This window comes from Vanacampus margaritifer, chromosome 13, assembly GCF_051991255.1.
Source record: "Vanacampus margaritifer isolate UIUO_Vmar chromosome 13, RoL_Vmar_1.0, whole genome shotgun sequence".
NCBI classification, from domain to species: Eukaryota; Metazoa; Chordata; class Actinopteri; order Syngnathiformes; family Syngnathidae; genus Vanacampus; species Vanacampus margaritifer.
Genome location: NC_135444.1, coordinates 24,082,762 through 24,107,717, shown reverse-complemented (window position 1 = coordinate 24,107,717; position 24,956 = coordinate 24,082,762). Strand labels below are relative to the sequence as shown.

At 45.4% G+C, this 24,956-nt stretch overlaps 2 protein-coding genes across 4 annotated transcripts in view; both read right to left on the bottom strand.

Moving 5' to 3' along the window:
* Positions 1-975: 975 nt before the first annotated feature.
* mafaa (MAF bZIP transcription factor Aa) lies at positions 976-4,295 on the bottom strand. The gene has a single exon (XM_077584226.1). The coding sequence runs from the start codon at positions 3,241-3,243 to the stop codon at positions 2,266-2,268; it is 978 nt and encodes a 325-aa protein (XP_077440352.1). The 5' UTR covers positions 3,244-4,295; the 3' UTR covers positions 976-2,265.
* A 6,622-nt stretch (positions 4,296-10,917) lies between these two features.
* Positions 10,918-24,956, bottom strand: part of zc3h3 (zinc finger CCCH-type containing 3) — a 28,368-nt gene continuing 14,329 nt past the window's right edge. The window contains exons 5-13 of one of the 3 annotated variants that reach the window (XM_077583639.1): positions 21,582-21,745; positions 20,015-20,087; positions 19,700-19,852; positions 18,896-18,965; positions 18,531-18,629; positions 17,278-17,409; positions 12,943-13,082; positions 12,707-12,858; positions 10,918-11,586 (exon numbers count right to left, since the gene is read on the bottom strand). In XM_077583639.1, coding sequence (XP_077439765.1) covers positions 11,555-11,586; positions 12,707-12,858; positions 12,943-13,082; positions 17,278-17,409; positions 18,531-18,629; positions 18,896-18,965; positions 19,700-19,852; positions 20,015-20,087; positions 21,582-21,745 — 1,015 coding nt within the window. In that variant the 3' untranslated portion in view covers positions 10,918-11,554. Of the gene's footprint in view, positions 11,587-12,700; positions 12,859-12,942; positions 13,083-17,277; positions 17,410-18,530; positions 18,630-18,895; positions 18,966-19,699; positions 19,853-20,014; positions 20,088-21,581; positions 21,746-24,956 lie in introns of all 3 variants that reach the window. The other 2 variants (XM_077583638.1, XM_077583640.1) reach the window with 2 other exon arrangements.

The following is a 24,956-nucleotide window of genomic DNA, read 5'->3' as shown; positions in this document are numbered from 1 at the left end:
ACAATGACGAGAGAAATTTCCTTTTAGATTGAGACGCTGCACACAAAAAAAAGATGCAATATTCGTTAACACGCGTTCGTGTCAAAGTATTTGAACGTGAAAGTTGCGCAGAACACAAAAACGTCCGCAAACAACAACGCGTTTTCTTTTCCGCGGCACGAGAAACAGTCGCAACCGCCGCCTCGTGATGCGTTCACGGCCGACGGGCCGCCCCGCCACCGCGCAGGTGTGCGCGCGTGTCTGGACGTGCACGAGGCCCTGCGAGTGTTTGCGACATTCTCGACTCGCTCACGATTTCAAATTCAACCTTTGAAAGGCGACAGAATGTCAGGAAAGCGCAACAAGCAAACTGCTTGCAGGCCCGCCGCGAGGCCGACGACGAGATGGAGCCCAAAGAAGGACATCATCATCATCATCATCATCATCATCATCATCATCATCATCATCATCATCATCATCATCATCATCATCATCATCATCATCGTCATCAGGCCTGCTTTTTAACACATGCAAGTAGAATGAAGTGAAATGTTGCGGCCTGAACTGCACTCAAGATGCAGTAGAAATATTTCAACGCTGAGCATTTCCAAATATGATAATAAATAAAGAATAAGAAATGAATATACGAATAAGAAACTCGTCCGAAAGAGGCAAAACAATATCAACACTTTTTTTTTTATTATCATTGCATCAATTTCACTATCACGCGCCATATTTAAATTCAATTAAAGAACATTTAATCCTTTTCTTGGCGTCACGCGCGGAGCAATTTATAGTCGAAAAAGTATAACAATATTTAATGTCTGTTTATTTATTTTTTTAAGTTGGACTAAACAATTGAACGATTGCGATTGAAAATGTCTTATTTTGTTTGATAAGAATGAGGACCGCAGCAGCACGACAGAATTGGAAGACGTCTTTTTATTAAACATTATGAAAACAAGATTCCCAACAACGTTTGTTGCCTGTTGACACGTTTATTGAATAAATATACAAACTATTTACACATATACATAAACAGCACTCTGCACAACTTTGCTCGCTTGCGACGTTTTCTGATCAAGTCAGGAATTTTTTTTAAGACTGCTGACTGAAACGTTTTTGCTGAGGTTGGTCGGATAAATGAAATAAGGAAACATTTGAAATGTATTAACGTCACATTAATTGGGTTTTTCTTTTTGAAACGATTTTCCAACATGCCAGTCTGAGCATCGGACACTTCCGCAAAAATATTGCACACACGTCAAGGCAGCGGAAAGTCACCAACCGCTGATTTTAGTAGCTCAACAATTTGTTGCCTTCAATTCCCAGATGAGCAAAAGTCCAAGAAGATGAAAAAGAAAAAGATGAGCGGACACGAAATATTCTGAATGCAAGCAGGCTGCAGGTTCAAAAAGTAGAATGCACTTTTTTTTCCCGTTTGCCCAAAAATTAAGGTGGAAAAAAAAGAAAAAGAATGGCTGAATTGAATTGTCAGTTGATGCATAGTTTTAGCAGCGATTACATCACACAAATATAAAAGTAAAATATTTATCAGGGATCCTACAAAACACGAGCTTCGCCTTAAAAAAAAAATCGTTCTCGGTGCAGTTTCGTCGGCCTTTGACACGTTTTTGCATGTTTGAAAGGACACACGAGACGATTTGCATGCTGCAACATACAAACATCTTTTTGTAATCATTAAGACAAGTTAGAACCATCCAAGCAACAAACCGAAATTCTTTTTGTGTGTGTGTGTGTTTTTTTTAAGGAGCATGTAAAATAAACAGGTCAGTTTTCTCTACATTTTATGTACACTTGCAAATAAATAGTCTAAAATCTGGCTCAGCAAATGTCTTTAGAAAAATTGATTGAAAACAGCCGTTCATTTTTAATCTTTCGTTATTAGCGGGATTGTGTTGCGTTGGAGTCCATCGGTCGGCTTGTAAATGTTGCGGAACATCTGGCAGGCGTGACGCAGGAGGGGGAAGAAGAAGAAGAAGAAGAAGAAGACAGAACCTGCATGCGGTCCGTACACGTGGAAGTCGTCAGGAAGGTCATAACCATACATGTCCCGCATGCTGGGTTGCAAAAAGATTCAAAGGTGAAATGTCTCGTCATGTATTTATTCACAGTTGCCAAATGTCACTTAAGACTCGTAGAGCAGGATGGACGCGATGAAGTTTTAAGACTGAAAACGGAGAGCATCTCGCGGCGGCGCGATCGCCCCGTCAAGCGAAATCCGAAAATGGAAAATGGAAAATCGAAGAGCGAGCGTGTCTGTCGTCACATGAAGAAGTCGGCCCGCTTGCCGGCCGCATCTCTGGAGTTCGGGGCTCCGCCGGCGGCCCCGTAGGTCCGGCCGGCCAGCTTCTCGTACTTGTCCTTGTACAGGTCCCGCTCCTTGGCCAGGCGCGCCACGTCCTGCTTGAGCTGCTCCACCTGGTTCTGCAGCGTGCACTTCTCCGTCTCCAGCATGTGCCGCTGCTGCACGCGCTTGAAGCGGCACGACTGCGCGTAGCCGCGATTCTTCAGCGTGCGTCGCTTCTGCTTCAGGCGGATCACGTCCTCCTTGCTGAAGCCGCGCAGCTGCCGGTTCAGCTCCCGCACCGTCATGCTGACCAGCTGCTCGTCCGAGAAGCGCTCCTCCAGGCGCGCGTGGTGGTGGTGGTGGTGGTGGTGGGCCTGGTGGTGGTGGTGGTGGTGCTGGTGGGCCGCCGCCGCCGCCGCCGCCGACAGGTCTTCGCCCGCGTACTGCTGGCCCCGGAAGCCCTCGTAGGCCTGGTGGTGGTGATGGTGGTGGTGCGCGTTGCCGATCAGGGCCTCCACCGCGTCCTCGGGGGTCAGGTTGAGCGCCTCGGGGTTGATGTGGTGCTGGTAGCTGGGGATCCAGTACAAGTCCTCCAGCTGGGGGGGCTTATTGCTGCCCCCGTTGCTGTGACCGCCGCCGCCGCCGCCGCCGCCCCCGCCGCCGCCGCCATTGCTGCTGCTGCCGCCGCCGGTGCTGGCCACCCCGCTGGACAGGCTCTGGTGGGGCTGCGCGCCGGGACTGGGCGCGCCGAAGCTGGGCGAGGACGGCACCGACGAGCAGGGCGTGCTGATGGGCGTGGACGACAGCGAGCCCGACGGCAGGCGGTGGCAGTAGCGCTCGGCTTCCGGCGGCTCCTTCTTCACCTCGAACTTCATCAGGTCAAAGTCGTTGACGTACTCGATGGCCAGCGGGCTGTTGGGCAGCTCCGCGCTCATGGCGAGGTCGGTGGCCATGTCAGTCCATGCGACGGCGCCCCCCCTCGCAGCCAAAGCGACGCTGGGCGGCCCCCTCGGATGCAGATGGTCCGCAACAAGCGATGCGCCGGATGGGCCTAAATATAGCGAGGGAGGCGGGGAGGGGTGAGGAGGGGAGGGGAGGGGAGGGCAGAGGCTGAAAGGCGCACGCTCGCTGCGCGGGGCCGAGCCGCTGTTGAGGGGCCCGCCGACCGTCGGGCAAACTTCTTAAAAGTGCTCGCCACTCGCCCGCCTTCTATTTTCAGCCGCCTGCATTGAAATGAACTTGTCCAGCTGCCAGCTTGCGTCTGCTCGCTCTTCTTGTTGACAACTTATCCCGGGTCAAATGCGCGCTTTAATACCAGGAGCCCCCCGCCCCAAAGCCCCACCCCCTCCCCCCCGGTGGCTGAAACTCGAAGCCGATGAATTTGGAGCCAGCAACCCGTCCTGTCCTTGCTTCACCTCGCCAGCCCCATTCACAGTCCTCGCACTTGATTTGGATCCCCCTCCTTCGACAAATGCAAGTCTTTGGTCGTGCTCAGAAACTTTCCGACAGTCCAATGACTGCGCGGGCCGCGCTCACGTGCATGCGTAAAAAAGTCCCCAAGAGTCCACTGTGCAGAATCTGGCTTCAATCTGACGTTCGGGATTTTTCCTGCCGGTCCGGTCCCGCGTTGTGCGCTTGTGCTCATGCATGCAGCGTTGAAGTTCTACTTACAGGTTCGGTCCCGCCGGCGGACGCTTAATGAATGCGAGGCGTTTTTAATTCCACTTTTTGTTTTGTTGCTCCTTTGCGGTCCGTAAATTGCTTCTGCGTTTCGCGGTGCCAACACGCACGCACGGACACACTGAGGCGCTGAAAGACAAACGTGCACTTATAAAGGCACTCGGGTCCTCCCAGGCGGGAGGTGCGACGGGCCAATCGGCGGGGGGCGCACACGTTGCTTCGCGTTGGCCTATCACGAAGAGTTCAGTCCGAGCGCAGCCGAACACCGCCGAGAGTCTCCACAAGGGACTGGGGAGGGGGGGGGGATCAGGCTGCACCCCCCCCCCCCCCCTCTAGTGACCGAGCAGGTGCAACTGCACGCCAAGCCCAGACCGTGAAAAGGAGGAGAGTTCCAAACGTTGGCTGGGGAGGGACAAAAACACTTTCAAAGCCACGTGGCGAGTCAAAGAACAACAAACAAAAAAGGGACTCCAGAACATTATCGCACGAGTCCAAATGTGACACATCGTATTTGCACATTGTGACGACAGTCGTGTGGTTCCGTTTCCAAGTAGCCCGCTCACTTGTATGACAGGTGTCAAACTCGCAGCCCAGGGGCCAGATCTGGACCGCCACATCATGTTATTTGGCCCGCCAAAGCAAATGATGTGCAAGACTTTTTGGTTTCAAATCCTTCACTTAAAAAACACGTCATCATATTTGCACAAAGATTTTCTTTTAAAACTGGCCTCTAGCTCTAAAAACAGTTTGGTAAAAACAAAAAATAAACTCAAAGTAGGTCAAAAAGGGACCGTCCAAACATTTTGGGCTATTTAACCCAAAAAGTTCAGTCAAATGAACAACCAACAAAACAGCCACAAAAATTGGGCTAGATTGTACAAAACAACACAGAAAATGGTTTGTTTTGTGGGTTATTTATTTGAGCAATTTTTTTAGGGTATTGCTCTTTGTTGTTACTTTGTATTTTTTTGTATATAAAGACTGTCTGTACTCAAGCTCGCGTCTTGTCTTCACTTGGGTCCTAATTCCACTCCTCGGGTGACACCATTTTTTGGGGTACAAAATAACCCAATGTTGGGCCAATTTGATCTAAGTGGAGGGTTTTTGATGCAAATGAGGTTATTCTTGACCCATCAGTTTTAAGGGTGCACTCTAAGCACAGTTGGGTCAAAAATGACCCAACTATGGGTCAAAGCTCTACTTGGGTCTATTTGACCAAATTTGAGTCAAGAAATGGTTCTTTTACTCATAAGTATTGGTCAGATCCTTGACTTGGGTCAAAAAATGGGGTCATTTTGTATCAAACAACCCAAAAAGTTGGGTCAAATTGACCCATAAAGTGTATCGGTCCATAACTGTGTTTGTTATTCATGACCAACTGTTTTTAGAGTGTGTAAGTCACATTGGGTCGTTGCTGCATTTTCTTCCCAAAAGTCGATTGTTCTGGCACAATTGGCAAAAGCTCACGATAACGGCACGCGCGAGTTGGAAAGAGAAAGAAATGCCGGCAGACGGACCGCATAAAGAATGTGTAGCTAACGGCCTTGTCATAAATTGCATGGCTGATAATGTTGGAATTTTTTGTTGAATGTGCAAATGAAAGGTGTTTTAATTCTTTTAATGGACATTTGGGAGGGCGTGTCATGCAGGCCGCTAATGGCTCGGTGTCAAGCCCAATTCGTTTAAGAGGCACGGCGGCGGCGGAACCATCAATTGGAAAACCGCTGGAAAGAAATATCAGGCAGAATTGGAACGTAAGGTGTTAATTGAAGGAGGAGATGAAAATATGGCGGACAAACAGCTGCCGTTGATTAGCTTGATCGGGACCCGGACAGGCTCATCGGGCCTCCCCCGACGAGCGCCGCATGTGACAGCAGCCCATCTATCAATCACTGATCGATTTAAGGCCGCGCTCCCCTCTGCCAAAAATCAATTCGCATTTCCGCCAGTCGGTGAGGCGGCTGCGCGCGGGTTAAGTATGATTGGATGGTCCCGGCGGTGGTCGGCAGGATTTTCATTCGCAATTAAGCACAAATTGCATCTGCAAGGATCGACGTGTCGTTAAGCCGCGCCGCGTGCCTGCGCCTCCACCGTGGACGCGATGGGGTGGGCGGGGGTCGATACCGGTGATAAGCACCGGGGGGGCGCCACTTCAACTGCGACGCGGCTGCACCTGACCTCTTTGGTCTTTTCAGCAGCCCCCCCCCCCCCGGAGTTCCATCAGTCCGCAGCGACACCAACAAAGTGCAGGGACGACGGCTTCAGGACTTTTTTGTCGTCTTCCGAGGCTTAAGGGGGGGGCGACTTGGCAGACATGGGGGTGAGAAACAGGGTCACCAACATGGTGCCCAAGGGCACCTATAGCCCCCAAGGACTTCATGAGTAGCCCTGCAGGCTTGTGCCAAAAATAGCTATAAAAAAAAAATATTCAGAAAAACAGAAAAAAAATATTCAGAAAAAATGTTTGAAAAAAACCCCATCTCCCCAAATAAAGAATATTCCAGAAAAATGAAAACAAAAAATCAGAAGAAAATATTCCAAAAAACAAAAAAATCCGCAAAACCAGAAAAAAATTCCATAAAACAAAAAAAAGGGGAAAAGAAAACCCACAAGAACAGCAAATTCATCCATCCAAGCAAAAATAATAAATAAAAGACTTGTTTTTTCCCAAGTGAATGCAATATGTTTTTGTATCAGCTATATTTATCCGTTTCCTTATTGTGAAAAATCCTTTACATGACTTTAGAAATAAATGTCATTAATTAAAAATAAGTAGAGCTGTCAACAAATGTTTTTAGAATGTATTATCCCATTGATTAGTTCATTGATTACTTGATTAAATGCCTTGCCCCCGTTTCCAGGCAGAACATTTTGTGTCAACCAATTTTTGCGGTCGATTTAGCTGATTTTATTCACAGCCACAATTGATAAAAAATAATAGCATGATTTAATGTTAGTTGAGCAAATGTGTTATTTGAGAAGTGTGTATCAAACTGGTGGCCCTTCACAGCAACCAGTAGCCAACAAGCAGACCATCTCTCAAAAAGGTCTCAGAATATCAAATCAAAAATACTCAAGTGGTTTTAGCTGGGGCTCCACACATTTGTGATGGGGGGGCCCCGGGGTGCCCCGCACCCTCAGCCTTGACGTAGCGCCATCCCTGATGAAGTGAGCCAGTAAATGTGTGTGCAAAACAAATGGACGGATGGTGGACGGATGGTGGACGGATGTGCAAGTTGCTGCGATGGGAAGAAGAAACTGCCGGCGAGCTTAACTTCCAATCCCAGCAGCTCGTCAAATGAGAAGCTCCTCCCTTCAAAATCTGCTGCTGAGCCCAAATCATATCAAGGTATTTAAAGTTGAGGTGCACTCGGTCATTAGTCGATTTTTTTTTGGGCTCAAATAAGCAGGATCCGGGCCTGCAGATGGCCAGCTAAGCAGTCCGCATTGAAAGGCACATTTAAGAAGCTCTGCCGCGGTCCGCTCATTGTTGTGAGGGGAAAGCGAGTTCGTGTCTGCAGACGGCGGCTTGCAGGGCTTCAGACGTTTTTTTTCTTTTTTTGGGGAAGTCAGGCTTTTCATTGTGCTACTTCACATTGCCAGGGCACTTTCCAGCCACGGAAGCAAAACGGACATTAGCAAGGTAAAGGATCGGCGGCGGCGGCGAGCTCGGAGTGGAGGTGGACACGCCAAGGGTTCGAGCTGATTGGGTTATCTGAGGCTAAGTCACTAATGCGGCACCGCCGGAATCAGCTTTAATTGTGCAGGGATGTGAAAGATCAGGAGTTTGAGCACTTTTTCCCTTTTTTTTTTTTTTAGCGCATGTAAGCAGGACGCATTCATACAAACTTGACATTCGTCAAACTCTACTCAAATGGACTTAAAGAGAATAAAAATGCACGTGAACAGAAACCGGACAACCGGAGCGGGCAAACTTGCAAGCAGATCTTCGGTCACAAGCTGCATGAAATGACGTTGACGGCATTTCCAAATCACTCACGAAACTCATCGACGTCATCAGGATGCAGGAACAGAAAGCACAACGCGCGTGTCCTGCATTCAGCGCACGTGGCGACATTTTCCCTTCAGAGGCTCACAGCGAAGGCAGAAAATGGGAAAAACGCGTGTCCACGCTCTAAAAACAGTTGGCTCACAAACAGCTGAAAAATGTGGGTCAAAAGAAGAACACATTTTTGGTTTTCAACCCATTCAAACCCAAAAGTGTATAAAAAGGTTTTGTGCGTCACACCGTGAATATGTTTGATGTTTTTTTAAATACTAAAGCAATTAAGGCTTTGATACAGGTCGCTTAAAGAAATTAAGTTATTACAAAAACAGCCGGCAGGTGGCAGCAGAGTATAAGAGATCAACCAGGACCATGTTGAAAAAAGCTCTTTTCCTCAACGTTTCCAACATGTTTGTGAATAATGATGAAACTTAGCTACATTCTAATGCTAATTGCTGCAAGACAGAAACAGATAAAGATGCACTTTTTTTTGCTTGATAAAAGAAGAGATTCTAATCTTTCTTTTGGTGGGTTCCATGTTTTGATAGCAATTTGACCCAACGTTTTGAGTTTTTAAAGCAAAAAGTGCCTGAGTCGGTTTAGTGTTCTGTTGCATCGTGTCAACGTCACCAACACAAGCAAGCGAGCGAGCTGCTCGTGTTGATCGCAAGTGTGAATGCAGGTTCAAATCTTTGCCCTTTCCTTTAAACGTTTCTCAAATCAATTCAACAAAAAAACTACTTTTATTTCTGTACTTTTCAATGTTGTTGAACGTCTTCTGTGAACGCGTTTACACTGACATATCCTGCAAACATCATAAGAATAAACAAAGCTCTGAAAACAAACAAAATCGGAAGCAACAACGAAACACGTGAACGTGACAGCAACCGCAACCCAACAAGGACCGGAAAAACCGTCAAACTAAATACAAGCCAGCTGACGAGACAACGAGGAACACCTGGACACGACGCGCCAGGTCGAAGGAAGCTGATTGGATGCCACAAGGGACCGGGCTGACGAGCACAGCTGCAATCAAAAGAGCTAACGAGCAAGACTGAACACAAGAAAAGAAGGCAGAACAAAAAAAACAAACTGGAATCGAATCAAAACAAATCGTGACATGAAATGTTGTCAATTCTTTTAGTCACGTTGGTAAAGTTTGGAAATACTTTCAGGTGTCGAAGCACTTTGAGTTGTCGCATGTAGGAAATGCCTGATAGAAATAAAGCTGCCTTGCGGCTCGGCTCCTTTAATACATTTGAAAAAGTCAAAGGATCCTAAAAATCGGATCATTTGCCGTTGAAGCAAGATTTTCTGGGAAAATATGCCTGACTCAAAATGATGATTCCTCTTTCCGGAAGGAAGTCGTGTAGAGAAGCGAGCCAACGGGGCACGCACACGCACGCACGCACACGCAAGACAAAGCCTGACACTTGACCTTTCCAATATCGTCTCTTGGCGTCTACGTGAACTGATGATGTTTCTCTTCGTGTCTTCACTCCATCTTACACATTTTTATAATCAAAAAATTGAAATCCAGTATTGATCTTAATTACAGTTTTCCAAGCTCAGCAGCTGCTGTTGCGTGCACGCACACGCGCGTACGTGCGCGTGTCTTTCCAGCGGGAGAGGAGAACGATGGGCCAGGAGGAGGCGGCAAGTGCAGACGGGAAGAGCGATGGCCGCCGATCTGCCGTCTTTAATGCCAAGCGTGTCGAGCGCTCCGTCATCTGCGGCTGTTGTCAGCCCGGCAGAAGGCGGAACGCAGGAAGATGAAAAATGACTTTTGAAGAAGAAGCACGCAAACGTGGAAGTGCCAATGTGGAGTTAACAACAAAAATACTCGCCAGAGGCTTAAGTTGGGTGCGTCAATCTTCCTTCTCTTCTTCACACGGGACACGGGAGTTGATTTTCACTTGCACTCCCACTGCAAAAATCCTGTCTCGTCTCAGTTCTGGACAATAGTACACTTGAAAAATCGTTGGGTCAAAAATAACCCAACTATGGGTCAAAAATGGATCCATCCTCTACTTGGGTCGATTTGACCCAACTTTGAGTGAAGAAAATCTTTTAGTGTAAAACAACTCATAAATATTGGTCGGATCTTTTACTTGGGTCAAAAAATGGGGTCATTTTGTATAAAACAACCCAAAAAGTTGGGTCAAATTGACCTATGAAGTGGATCGGTCCATTTTTGATCCATAATTGAGCAGAGGTGGCAAATCCAGGTCCAGAAAGTCAAAACCCTGCCCCTGATGCTAGCTAGCTAGTTCCCTAGCAGGTAAGTGAGCACCGCGGGAGCTAGCTAGCTAGCACTTGGGGCTAAAGTCAAACTGTGGCAGGGTTTTGACTTCCTGGACCTGGATTTGCCACCTCTGGAATTGGGTTACTTTTGATCCAACTGTTTTTAGAGTGTAAAAACCCCCCAAAAAACAATCCTGTCCCGTTCCATTCCCGGTGAAAACGATCTCCATCCCGTACTGGTCAACTGCATCATAAAAAAAAAAGAAAAAATGACTGCGCAAGTGTGCATCTCTCCAATTCTTCCATGGAACGGATATTTAATGAATCCCGCTCGCGTCTGCTCCTGTCAAGTTTTTATTCTGTCCCGACCCAATCCCGTGATTAAAGGTCAAGTTCACTCCCATCCCGCGGGAATCCACCAAAAACACCGCACCGAGGATGCGACTGAGAAGGTGATCGGCTGGAAGGTCCCGTCCGTTCGGGACCTGGACGTCTTTCGGACCAGGAGAGCAGCTCGGATTACAGCTAGACCTACTCAGCCTGGACGAAGCCCGTTCGAACCTTTCCCCTCAGCCGGGAGGCTGCGCTCCATTCGCACCACGTGAATATGAACCGCTCAATTCCAATATTTTTATTGCATCATTTGATTTGATTTGAGTTTTTTGTGTTTCTCATGGATGAATACTTGCAGTTCTTTCGCTGACCACCGTCCGTCCCTCCGTGTACAAGAAGTGCAAAAAGCCACAAATAACCACAAAGATCAGCAAATTGTTAAGAGTAGGAAAGCGCATATTTATTTAGACGAGAAAATTCACACCAGTTTGAAAGATAAATAATTGTAATAATATCGCAAAATACAACAAACCAAGTTAAGAACAATGAATTCCATAAAAGCGGGACACAAAATAGCTCAAGATTTCTGCTCAATTTGATGAGCTTTTGTTATTTTCTTCCAGTAGAAAGCGTAAATCTTCAATTCAAGCATTTCTAGCAGTTCCAGTTGAACAAACGCAACAAAGAATCGCGACAAACGCGAAAGAAGTGTCAAACGTTTGCTGCAGTTCAGTCGACGTCACTTTATGCTCAAGTTTGTCATCTGAAGGCGTGAAAGGAAGTGACGCCGCACCAACTTCCGCATGAAAACGCTCACGGTCACATGATCACATCATGCCAGGTCAACGCAAACACAACAACTCAAAAACGACACACGCAGCACCTTTTTCCACTCGAAAAAGATTTGTACAAGTTGTAAGTTTTGGAAATAAAAAAAATAAAAGGCCCAAAAATAAAAGAAGCTTCCTTTATCTCCACGAGTGTCGCTCGTCTTTGTGGTCCTACAAACGAGGTTTTATCTGCATTTTTTTCTCTGCAAAAGGAAGGAAAGGACGGACGTCAGAAAAGTGAAGATTCAAAAACCGGTGTTTGCAGAATCGAAATGACAAAGCGATGACGGTTGCAATGTCTGAAATTTGTGAACTCAAGAGCGATGGCGCCGGCTCATGACAGGAATATGAATGACGATGCGACGACGACGAAGAATGAAACGTTGCGAGTTTATGAAGCTGCTCCAAGTTACGCAAATCAATCACGTCGGCGCTAATTCAAACAAAGTGAAAGGAGTTGCTTTGGTTCAAACTACAATGCAGAATATGAGGAACACACATGCGGCGAGTTGCCATGGGCAGGCTAGGATGGGGGTCGGGTCGGGGTCGAGGTGGGGCAGTCCAGTTGCAAGTGGGTCCCAATCCCCTTCTAATCCTCAATCTGTCAAGTCTGTCAACGGAGAGCTAGCTTAGCTGCGCGGCCAGACGACCGAAAACCTCAACATGATCACCACTTTCCTCCCAGCATCATGAAACATCCCTACTCTTTAGGCACTTAGGGGTGTACACACTTTTGTTGCCAGGAGTTTCGCTATTAATTCATTCAAACCCAAAAACGTGTTTATACGTTTTTTCCCCTTTAAATACTTTGTCCTTTACGCTAGAACATACAGATGGCTTTGATGTAGCTTATGACCCGAAGAGATCGCTTAAAGCAGTGGTAGCTATTAACAAAAAAAAAACGGCCAGCAGGTGGCAACAGAGTATAAGAGATCAACATGTTGCAACAAGTTCTTTTTGCCAGTGTTTTCAACAGATTGGCGAATAATGACAAAACGTAGCTATGTTCTGATACAAATATACTTTTTTCCCCTTCTTTTGGTAGGTTCCGTGTTTTTATAGCAATAGAACACAATATACTGTCGACCATGTAAAATCAGTCAAAATCTTGTAAGACAGCCAGGAGCGAAAGGGGTTGCTTCAGTGAAAATGGCTGCCAATGAATGCGTTAATGTTTGTATTTTGAGTTATTTTGCGTGAATGATCGTTTGACATTATTATGACGCAAGATGTACAATCACCACTTTTCATAGTGTGAAAGTCATTTTTTTTCCAGTGTTGTTCCAAATAGTGACTCGCGTTTCGGGGATTTCGTACCTTTACCTGGTGTGGTCTTGGCTCGTAGCGGTTCTGGTGCGTCGGCCTCCTCAGGAGAACTGGAGAGGGAGATGAAGGATGGCAGCGCCAAAGAACCGCTGGCCGGCGTATGTGGCGCTTCCTGAGAGCTTTGAGGAACGTCCACAGACGGACGCGGCCTGGACAAAAACAAACGTCGCTTAACTTCGCATGGCCAAGACACAAATGACGTGATCATAGAAGCAAGCGTCTTCATTTCGGACCTCTTGGAGGCTTCCTTGCTCCCGTGGGCCGACGCGCTGCGCTTGGCACGTTGGCGGTGCTGCAACTTGCAGCGAGCGCCGTGCGGGCACGAACCCGTCGAGGAGAAGTCGGGACACACCAGAGTGTGTTTCTTCTTGCACTGGCGGAGAAACACAAGATGGGAAGACATTTTGGAAATGGGACTTTTTTGCTGTCTGCCGGTTCCTCACAATGTGCCTGTGAGCAAAATCCGTTTTCAATCGCTTTGGCACTTTGGTCAGCCATCCTGATGGTTTCGTCTCATTTCAAATCATAACCAGAGAAACGCAACGGCGCTTACGTCATGGCGGGTGTAAGACGGGGGTCCGCAGCCCCCAAGGACCAGATCAGTAGCCCGGAAAAATAGCAAAAAAAATCGTCCAATACCTTCTTTTTTTTTTTTAGAGGATGTTTGAACATCAGTACCTTTGTTTTAAGTTGTAGTGTGTTAAAGTGCGTGTGTTTTTTTTAATGACGAGTGAAATGTCAATTTGGGACTATTTTAAATCAGATAATATTGGCCAATTAAATCGTTGGGTCCCTAATAATAATAAGTTATTATTATTAACTTCTTAAATAATAAGTTAATTGGAGCAAATGTGTGTGTATCAAAGCGGTAGCGCTCAACTTCTAAAAAGTTGGCGACGCCTGAAGAAAGACTTTGCGATTTCTTGGCTTCCTTTTTTATTTTTGGTGTGCATACGCGATGTTCCTAAAGGACGAAAGGTTAAAAGTGACAGCAAACTTAAATTGGCGACTGTTGACTTCAGATGACAAGTTTACATGATCGTCCCCATCAAGCTACGTAAGGAAGACATTTTTGGACAAACGTGATGGTTGAATGCAAATGATTTTGCCGACCGCCAGCGGTGAGAGGAGCCCGATTCGAGAGCCACGAAAGCGATGAAGTCTGCAGCGCGTCGCGCGAGAGGCGGACGGCGAGCTCTCGCGTGCGTGCTTGCAAGCCGCTGTAAATTGGAAGCGTCATTCTCTGCGAGATACGATCCCTCCCACCTGTCAGAGGAGCTAATTATATTTCAGTGGCGGGAGGGGGCTCCGAGGAGTGTGTTCTTGTGTGCGGAGCGGCGAGCGGCGAGCCACTGGGAAGCAGAATAGTCCCGAAATAGCGTGAATAGAATGCGGGGGGGCGCACGTTGACGCGCGCGAGCCAGCGTGGAGATTGATTTTCCAGGAACACGAAGGAGTCGCGCTCCTCTCGGCCACTCAGCTGTGAGGTCCCGTCCCGCAGCGCGCTCGGGTGCCAAGGACGCCCGCCGGGCTTCGACACAACACACCTCGCAACAAAGCGGGCCTGACGCGCGTCACAATCACGGCCTCACATTTACATTTGCTGCAAGACGGATGCTCCTGTCGTGTGTGTTTAATGAAACGTCAGACTAAACAAATTCAACGTCAACTTTCATTATTGAGTACGCACGTCACAATCGTATTCATTCCATCTTTGCCTTCATCAGACAAGTTGCTGTCATGTTAGTAAGGTTGGACATCAGGAGGCGACTGGAACGGCTTCTTCCTCTGGTGGTTGAATCGGTGGAGGCTGACGTCTGCGGATCTCACTCGGCTTCGTCGGTCCTTCGGTCTCTTGAGGTCTCCCTAATTTGTTGCAATTCAGATGTTTCTGGGCTTGGTGAAAGACTCTGGTTGGTGACCCGGTGGGTAGGAGGTCATGTCTGGTCCGTGCTGGATTTCACTTTCCTTTCTTTGATCCTTCCTCGGGTCTCCTGACAACCTCACGACTCGAGCTGGATTCTGAAGTACTCGCTTTAGGTGAACGGTATGGGATTTTTAATAGGTTTCAGGTGAACTAATGAGTACACACGCACACACACACAGTAAACACAAATAAAAAAAAGGAAAAAATAACAAGAGCGCAATGATGATGACATGTCAAATCGGTAAAATTACCGAATGAACAATACTGAGCTCTCAACAAAAACAAGAAAAATAAAGGAGTCGACTGAAACTTGGACTCGCGTTCCGGTTTTCCAAATTTTGAAGCCGAGCTCACTGCGTTGGACACGAACGAAGAACAACCAGCAGGAGATCGTGTTCATGATTTCCTACAATACTTTGGAAGCAGACAAATATCACAAGCAACCATTTGTTTCTAGAAATATCTGCCAGTGTTGATATTTTCAAACGGTCCCTTCTGCAACATTCCTAGAAAATCACAATGCACCACCCATCAATGTAACAGACTTGCAGGCTGCGGATGTCAGCGGCGGCGAGTGAAGTCAACTGCATTTTACCAACGCTTTCCTCAGGCACAAACTCACACGACTGCACACTGACGGCAGCGTTATTTGTTTCTTGTAGTCAATTAAAGACGTTTAGACGCTTCATTCAAACCGCATGTTTTCAGAGACACGATGGCGTTGTTTATAAATAGGTCGGTCAACGGCCCTCACTACACCCGCCATACATTTCTTGTTTGCATAAAAACAAAGAGAAAAAGTACAAGTGCAACATAAAGAGTGAGAAAAGCCCACCGGAAGGATTGGAAATGGGGGCAAAATGCTGCAGTGGACACAAAGAACATCTTTAGCCCACATTAAGTTAACAATTTGATTTAAGGAAGACCGGGATGTCTCTGGGGCCTATTAGAGAGCTTTCAGCTGGGAAGAGTCAGCACTTTCCAAAAAAAAAAAAAAAAAAAGCACGAAAAGGAGCAAAAGAAGCAAGAATGAAAGCATGAAAGGGTGCCGATGAAAATGGAAGGCATAAAAAAAACCTACATACATTTACATTTTAGACATTAAACCATGGCGACGAATTTACAACTCCGCGGAATGAAACAATCAAAGAGTACAGGATGACATCATTATGGTGAGAGCGTGTAATCATAAAAAAAAGTGTGATTCTGAAGAATTGGAAGTTGTGATCAGACTTCGTCACTCCAGAAAACTCAAGAAAAGCACTTCCATGAAAGAGTGGTCTAAAGATTGAACGTTGTTGTGGTCCTTGAGACAAAAGGAAAGATTGAAACATACATTCAAGATGGGAAAATAAATACATTTTTGCTCATGGGTCAGGGAGGGCTGCACAATTACAGAAAGATGCAGCACGGTGGAGGGGAGACAAAATCCAAATGAGGAGTCATGTAGGTAAGAGGGGATTGTGTGTGTGTGTGTGTGTGTGTGTGTGTGTGAGAAGTGAGGAGCTGCTTTAACCCCTGAGATGCTGTCTTGCATTGTGCCGACCTCAGCAGTTTTCACTTCTATAATTACTGCCTGCTATCCATCATGGCTCACTACAGCCTCAGCGAGCTCCACAACGCACACTGACATTCACAAACACAGACCCAACAAGGGGGGAGCGCATACACACAGAAGAATAGATACAAACCCACAAAACACTTTTGCATGTTAAATATTCACGTTTTGTGAGTGGAAGCTTTTGTGAAGAAATGAAGAAATGGTATCTGTGTGTGTGTCTACTATTTGGAAGATGCGGGGGGGGGTTTCCTGACATTTTCTTTTCTTTTAATTTTGCTTTACAAATTGGGAGTTGGATGCTTTGGACATAAGAAAATGGAGGTTGTGTAATGGTGATAACAATAAACAAGCAATAGGAGTCTGCATGCACGACAACGACAAAAAGTTACGCATAATACAAGCAACGCGTCAATTGGTCACTTTTGCACAGCAACGGCAAATAATGTGACAGAAACGAAGTGTTACGAGACTGCCCGGCAAACTGGTAGAAACCACTACAGCGTCAAACAGGAACACTTCATTCACACGTCACATAATATTAGCAAATAAAGACAAAATAAATAAATAAATAAAGTCTTGGGAGAGCTGGAGCAACCTCGCTCGTTGCTAACGGCTAACCGAGCGCGTTCGTCAAAGCGGGGAAGCGGTGGAAGCGCTACACAGTCCAAATAGCGCCTCCACGCTAACACGCTAACATCCTGCCCCTTTGACGTTGTGTGTTTTAGCTTCAGTGTAGTGCACTGCTATTGCATTTTGACATGTAACGTTTCTGCTGCGTCGCGAGTGGAATTCCCTTCAGTAGAGGCTTTCCAAATAAAGGCCGGTCGTTAATTAAGCCTTAAAAAAAATTGTGCCGTATATATATATATATATATATATTTTTTTTTAATGAAGGTTAATTTGTTTGTGCTTTTTTGTTGTTGGACTTGATGTGTGCCATCTTCTGGTTTGGTTTTCGTGCATTTTATTTGGTATGATGAAATACTAAAATCTGACCACATTCAAGACTAAGTGTGGTTGGATGAAATACAATCGAACGAGGGCACAATGTTTATGTGCACAGCGTGTGTTTGTATGTACCTTTTCTCCTTCAGGGCAGTATCCTTTGACAAAGTCTTCACAAACTTTTGCCTTCCGGGAAACATAGACATGACTGTAAGGACAGTTGCTGTTGTTGCAGATCCCCTTCAGGAAATATGAGCAAACCGGCATCTGCAGGTGGAAAAGAAAAGAAAACCAATTGTTATGTTTTGATCCATAATTCACTATTGTCGTATGTGAGTGAGGGCGACCACTTAAGTTTAAAACTGTAAGCAGGAAATAGGAGAAGGGGAGTAATGGGAAAAGAATGAGGTGATGAGGATTGCCATTACAAGCCATTACATGAGTTTGTCAACAGGTGTGTGCTTTGAAAGCACACAAAAGTGTCAAGTCCAGATCAGATGAATCCCACAAGTTGCCGGTTTGCTCTGCTGAGCAGCTGAATAACCTTAATTGCAGCCGACACAAGTGAGTGTGCGTCTTGTTTGTGTGTGTGTGTGTGTGTGTGTGTGTGTGTGTGTGTGTGTGTGTGTGTGTGGCGTGCAGGGGTGAGTCCATCTAAATATATCTCTCAGGGGGGTTGCGGTCAGGGTGGTCAGGGGACACCCACGCCTGACCGCAGAGTGAGTGGCGCAGGAGGATAGGATGGGTAATTAACTGCTCCAGAAATATTTATATATGCAGCACCTCCATGTTTTGACATACACTGGATGCTTGTTCAGTGGTGGAGGGGGCGGAGTTAGCGAGCGCGGTTGTGGGTTGTGCCGGTTTGCGAGGGCACGTCTGACGTATTTGTGGAAGTGGGTAGAGAGGAGGGAGGGACCAGGGTACAGGATTCACGCTATCCGTCCACACCGGCAACCCAGATCAGGTTTGGACGGGCACCGTGTGCATAACTCTGAACACCCTCTCACATATCGACTCCTTCTCCTGAAGAATTAAGACGGAAAATTCTCTGGGGCTAAACAAGGCAGGTGTGGCCTTTGCGAGACTGACAGCTGGCCTCAGCATTTTTGGGGAGGAGCGTGACAACCAACACAGGTGCAGGCCATTGTGAAAGTGCGAGCGAGGGAGGCAACTGGGCATCTGTCGTATGGAGGACAAAAACGGCCAAAATAAAACAGAAATAAATAAATAAATGACTAAAAGTGAAAATAAAAACGTGTGTATATATATATATATATATTATACATTTTTATTTTCAGTTTTAGTCAATTATTTATTTTACTGTCGTCGTGTTGTTTGTCTAAAAAAAAAAAACATTTAAAAAATGAAGGCAAAAATGAACCCACCTGACACCTCCCACATCCAACAGAACATATTAGACGGACGGCTTGTATAGATGGAGCCCAGCCCAGCTGACTTAGGGTGAGAGTGAGGTACATCCTGGGCTGGCCACATAAAGACAAACATTTGATAGCATTTATAGTTTTGAGGCTTCACTTATGCAAATGCACCATTTTGAAGTGCGGGATCTTGCTTTATAAGAGGTGAGCAGGCCGTCAAAAACTCTCCTAAGAGCTCAGCATAAAAACGCCAGACAAGCCAAGAACTTGAACCCGATCCATGAGAACTGTACCCAACGATGTTAGCTGCATACCGCAAAAGTCAAAAGACATTATGAACGAACAGGACATGGGCCCAGCAGTGCTTTTACCTTCTCCTTGGCAACCTTATGTGAAAACGGACACGCTCCATCGGCCCGTTTGCACGTCCCACGTAGAAATCTGGACAAGAGGAAAATCATACATGATTATGCGCCTGGCATTTCCTTTTAGTCCTGCAACCGTTGGTGTTCAGGTGCACAGCAATATTTTCTGACATGAGTCCAGGCAATAAAGACGTTTGAAGCGTAATTCTTCTGTTTACATAACGTTTGTGTAAGCATTTGGCCACAAACAAAAGGTCAAAATGCTCCAGTGTAAAAGTTGACACGAAGTTCCAAAAGATTAATTTACTGGCCTATGGTAAGGGAGAAATATCATTTAACAACTCAAAATTAGATTTTGTTTTCATATCGCTGGCTGTTTGTTGTGCAGTGCTCAAAATAAATAAGGACACCTTAAAAGTACAATTATCAGAATTGTGATGACGACTGAATAAATTCAAAATCAGTAGACGATCATTGATGTGGATTTTGCAACATTATATTGAATGTGTTGGAAATGTAAATTATATAAATAAATACAAATATAATTACATTAAAAAAAAAAAAATATATATATATATATATTATGAATTATATTATGAATTATATTATATTATTATAAATATAAAATGTTTTGTGTGCACACTGACAAATTGTTCAGGACAGATTGAAATAGATTTGGATTCTAAAAGGAAACTAAAGTTCTCTCACAACTTTGTTGCGGTTCAGTGGGAACTTTGTGTGTTTCCTTCGACCAAACTCGCCACTCAATTCACTTGGATGTAAAATCCATTTCTTCTGCCAAAATGTTACCTTGTGCAAACGGCGACTTTGTCCGGGTCATGAATGAAAGGACAGCTGCTGCCACGATTGCATTTGCCAAAGCGGTTGTAGTACATGCAGTACTGCCTCTGCTTCTTTTGCCGGGCTTGTCTGATGATGGCAAGACTGCGCTGGACTGCACGGCTGGTTCGCAAAACACAAAAAAGCCAGAAGAGCTCAGAAAAAGCTGCTGGTGCTGGTTTCACTAACATGAATTTAAAAAAAGAAATAACTACAGGCTCTTCCTTTGACTGACAATAAGCTGAAATGTGGCTTGGAGAAGAAACTAATCACATATGTGCTTACCTGGCAAGATGACGAGGACTGTAGGGGTGGCTGGGAGCAGAATTGACAGAAGAGACTTGGGAAAAGCTCCTTCCTGATTTGGGAGGGAAAAAGTCCGTTTTAAGTTGCATTTATCGATGCTTAAACACAACAATCCAATCTGTTTACGAATGAATCAAAGAGGTTATGGCAAAGAAAACGTATTGAAAAGATTATATATTCATGAGAATTGGACGGACCAACAAAAAAATACACAAACACTCACTTATATCCTAAAATAAATACTAGTATTTTTTTTTTTCACTCTACCAACATATTGGATGAAGCTACAGTAAATAACCGATTCCCATCTCATCCCCTCCCGCAGCAGCCCCCTTTCATACCAATTAGGCCGCCATATTGTTCCTCCCCAAGAAGCGTTTCTCGCCATACGATCCGGTACATTTACAGAGACAGAGACAGCATGATTTATGATGTTTTAAAATGGTTTAACATAAAAAAAGAGGGCTTCAGACATCTTACAACTTGCCTTAAAAACATGTATAAACTATATGCTTAATGATGTTTACAGGAAGAGACTTATTTAAATTAAATTATAACTGTAATTCAGTAAAAGATGCCTCTGCCAAATCTAACATTGGGGTCTAAGAACTGAGGGATTAAAGAAAAAGGGGTTCTTCAAAGGAGCACATACCGTCCACTTTGTTGATTTTTTTTTTTTCATGCTAAAAAATAGTGACCACCTCCACACAAACCAAATGTTTTTTTTTTTACTATTTTAATTGCTTTTACTGATAAACAAAATAATACAACTACAAAAGTATCACCTAAAAATGTTGTCAGTGCAGCCAAATGCAGTACCTTGGCATTGCAAAACTATTTTTGTCACGGGGGTTGACATTTTGGTGCAAACACCGAACGTGACAGGCAGCTCTGTCTGGGATCATAATAAACACTTTACACTCACTGGACTCAACTAACCTTGGACCCCCCCCCCCCCCCCAAAAAAAAAATCTGTGAAAGGTTTCCAGGGGACATTGGATGACAGCCGGAGAACCCAAATAGGCGGAGCTAAATCTTATTTTGTAATTCTGAAACATTTGTGACGTTTGTTCGATAGATCAAGTGCGCAGTTTGACGGGATTTTTTTGGGTGGCGACGAAGGTTGGCCAACAAATGTGAGACTTTCTGAGAAGGTTTCAAGTCGTCAAGTAAAACCTCGATGAGAAAACACCTCAAGACGTGTTCTGGAGGTTTGAAGAATGTGAAAGAGGCTCAGGCTGGTTCGCACACATTTTCTGTCGGCGCTCGGTTTAGAGGAAAGAATATGCGAACTAACAAATACACCAAATATAAATAATCAGCATCGAGTGGACTCCAATTCAGGCTCCAGGTGACTTACTGCTCCAAGTCAACCTTTAGTTTATAAGCAAAAAAGCAAACTCTCTCTCTCCCATTCATTCTCTCGACCCCATGCACCTCAAACCCTTGCCATCCATTATCCTGAAAACGGAACTCAATTGAATAATGTGCAGCCAAACCACACAAGGAACATGCGGTTGATGATTGGAAATAGCAGTTAGCTTACCTGTTGGGTTGATGGGCATGTTGTGAGAGACGGTACGGGAGAGCTTATTGGCTGAGACTTGGTATAGATTTCCCCGAATCCAACACATGCCGGGTTGCTTCCAGTGGTGAGCGCTTGCCGGGTATCTGTTGAGAGACGATCGCTGACGACTCTGGAGGAAAGTCCTGCTGGCCAAAAAAGGGAAACAAAACCCACTCACGTTTAAATGTTCTCGCATGAACACCCCCTGATTGCAACAAAGTCGGCGTGTTGTGGAAAACGTAAAGCAGAATAGCATGATTAACAAATCGTTTTCAATTTGTATTCAGTTCTTTGACTACTTTGCTGATCGCCTTCGTCCGCGAATCTCTCCAAATTTGATTGGCGGCTGGAGTCACTTTGTCCCATAGCAACATGATTTCAGTTTATATGTGTTACATGATTTCGGTGACTCATTTATTGTATTATATGTTTGAATATTTAGAGGGGAGGGGGTGAATGCCCCCACAAGCTACAGTATACTTTGAGTTTGGATGGACTTATCTGCTCCTCCATTTCTCAGGTACTTTTGTTAAAAGCGGTCGGTTCACTCTCTTTTTATGTCTCCTGTGCTGTAGGCTCGCCACCAGCACAGCACTAGCCCCCCCCCCCCCCCCACACCACCCCCGACAAGACTCTCCACCATGTCACAGCACTCTGTTGAATTGCTCCTCTAATGGAAAGGATGGCAGTGTGGAAATGGAGAGAATTGAAAAGAGGGGAGGAGGAAATCAATGAGATAATAGGCAGGGCAGGGGGCCAGAGCGCTGAGGTTGGCCTAACACTGTGTGGCATGAGGACCGACCACCCGAGCACGCGCGCACATGCACACACACACGCTCACGTCACCCAGGTAGGATATTGCGCAACAGGCCTCAAAACACACTCGCATCCCGAGTCACTCAGTGTGTTCTGTGTGTAAGCCTGCAGCGCGTCCAAGGATGCGAGGTGGTGGAGGTGGGGCGGTGCAAGGGTTATGGCGATAAATTGCACTGGCCTGCCACTTCTCTTTGGGGCGGGCCGCCGCCGTTGTACAGTTGGAGGTAATTTGCTGCCGTATTTCAGATGGCTGGGAAATGGGTTTAGAGCAAGAGTTCACGCCTCCCATTACAGAGAAACCGGAGGGTTGCGCTGAACATGCACCGCGCACAACTCGACAACAGAATGTCACTTCGATGCTGCATCGAAGGACGAATGGAGTCAAGAAATCAGGATTGGGGGGGCTCACTGAGTCGGACTGTGAAGCGTAACTCCGCGGCGCACTCACTGATAAGATCAGTGGCCGCCCTGCACAGGCCAACTGCAGCCAGGGGAGCTGTAATGGAGGCTAATGTTGGAGCGCTGACTGCCAACCGGGGACGCTTGAACAAGGAGCGGGCGGCCGCAAGCCGGGTTAATGGCGCTATGACATGATCGGTTAACACAGATGGCTGTTAACCTCCACACTGTGGTGCAGTCACAGGTTTCAGTTTGTTAGGATGTGTTCACTACCGGCTCAAATCCTACTGATAAGTCTGAGGAAATGCAGGCGCTATTTCACATTTCAGTTTGCTTACATTTTCTTCCATTCTTATGTGAGATTCAACTTGTCTTCTTATTAACCGGATGTCTGCGCCACCTCATCCGGCTCCTTTCCATTCTACGCAGTAGAGATTCTACTCTGAGCGCCTCCCGGATGAGCAAACGTCTCAGCCTGGATACCTTGCGGAGGAAACCCATTTTGGCATCCAAAGTCTTGTTCTTTCGGTCATGACCGAAGCTCATTTGAAATGAAAAGTGTTGTTTCGTATGTAAAATATTTGTTATTTGATTGAGATGAGATTCCTTCAATCAAAGCCTGTACTTGATTAGACTAAAGTTTTGACAGCATCCCAACTTTATTAACTCTATTACATTAAAGGCCATCTTAGTATACTTGGGGTTGATTTTCTTTTCATTTTTTGGTAATATTGTGACATCATCATAATCAGGATGTACAATTTTCCTGCAATTCCATTGCTATTGGCACTACAGTATACAAGTAAAATTGACCTTACTGGACACTATACTCTAAAATGGACTTGACCAGACGAAGGTTTAGATCATCAAATGGCAAAACCTCATCCCAGAGGTAATTTCTCCTTGGCCTGTTTCTTGCCATGTCCTTGACCTTCAAAGGGAATATCTGTTATCAGGAACCGTCCAGGCTTGTGTGGTGTGCAAATCCTCTCGAGCTGGACAGCTAAGTTGTTTTAAGGGGACGATCTTTTAGTACAAAATGTGGATCTATATTACTGTCGCTGCCTACTTCCGAGAAGGACAAATGAATAGAAACTGATAATAAAATCTAGTATCACATGCTAACAAGTGTTTTTGTTTCTTGACAAAAACAAATATACGGCTCAAAATACAAAAGCGCAACCCCCCTTGAAAATAAGCCTTTGATAGTATGCAATAGAAAATATTGATTCTGAAAGGAAACTCAAAAACAACTCAACTCATTATTATATTTGACATTCAACCAACTGTGTAGTCTTCGGTTAGGAAACAGTAAAAAAAAAAAGTAATGCGGTCTGATGAGTCGAGGCCGTTCCAGACCATAAATAGCAAAGTAAGAAGAAGAAAAAAAATGTAAAAGCATTGTTGAGATCTCAATGGCAGCTAAAATGCGGGGTTGGCCGAAGTCTGAATACATTCAATAAAAATGGCTTGTGGCTTCTTGCAACAAAAACAAATGTTGCTCTTCATTGTCACTCTGGACACCAAAAAAAAGCATTATTAAGATTTCGTCCTGACAAATCAAACTTGCATAACTACAGCATAGTTGACAAAATCATCCTCGTTAGGTGGATGTTGACGTGTAAATGACTAATATTATAAGTAACGAGTGAATGAAGATGCTGTTGCACGGCACGGGATAAATAGGATAGTGACTGCGGGAAAATGAAGAGTGAAGTGAAGACAAGGGAAAGCTTTCTCGCTTTATAGTCCAGTCTCTTATATCCTGAACTGATCGATACTCGAGCACTAAAGGAGATGAGCGGCTGGACGGTGCGTGGAGACAAAAACCCTCAAAATCTGGAGACTTAAGTCTTTGCCACCCAAGACACACAAGTTCAACTGTTGAGATTTGTATCTATTCTCAATACAAATTGAACCTTTTTTTTTTCTTTCAAAAAGGTACGAGTGACGGCGGGCCCATGTGTGGATCAGTAACAGGTTGTGGGGTGCACATTAAATCAGAAGCCAGCGAGACGGAGTTGAATACTGGCAGCGTATGAGCTGATGATCACAAAAGAGCGCGTTACAGTTCAACCATTCCGGGTTAAAAATGGACTGAAAATAAACTCCTAAAGACAATTTCTTCAAGCGGAGGTA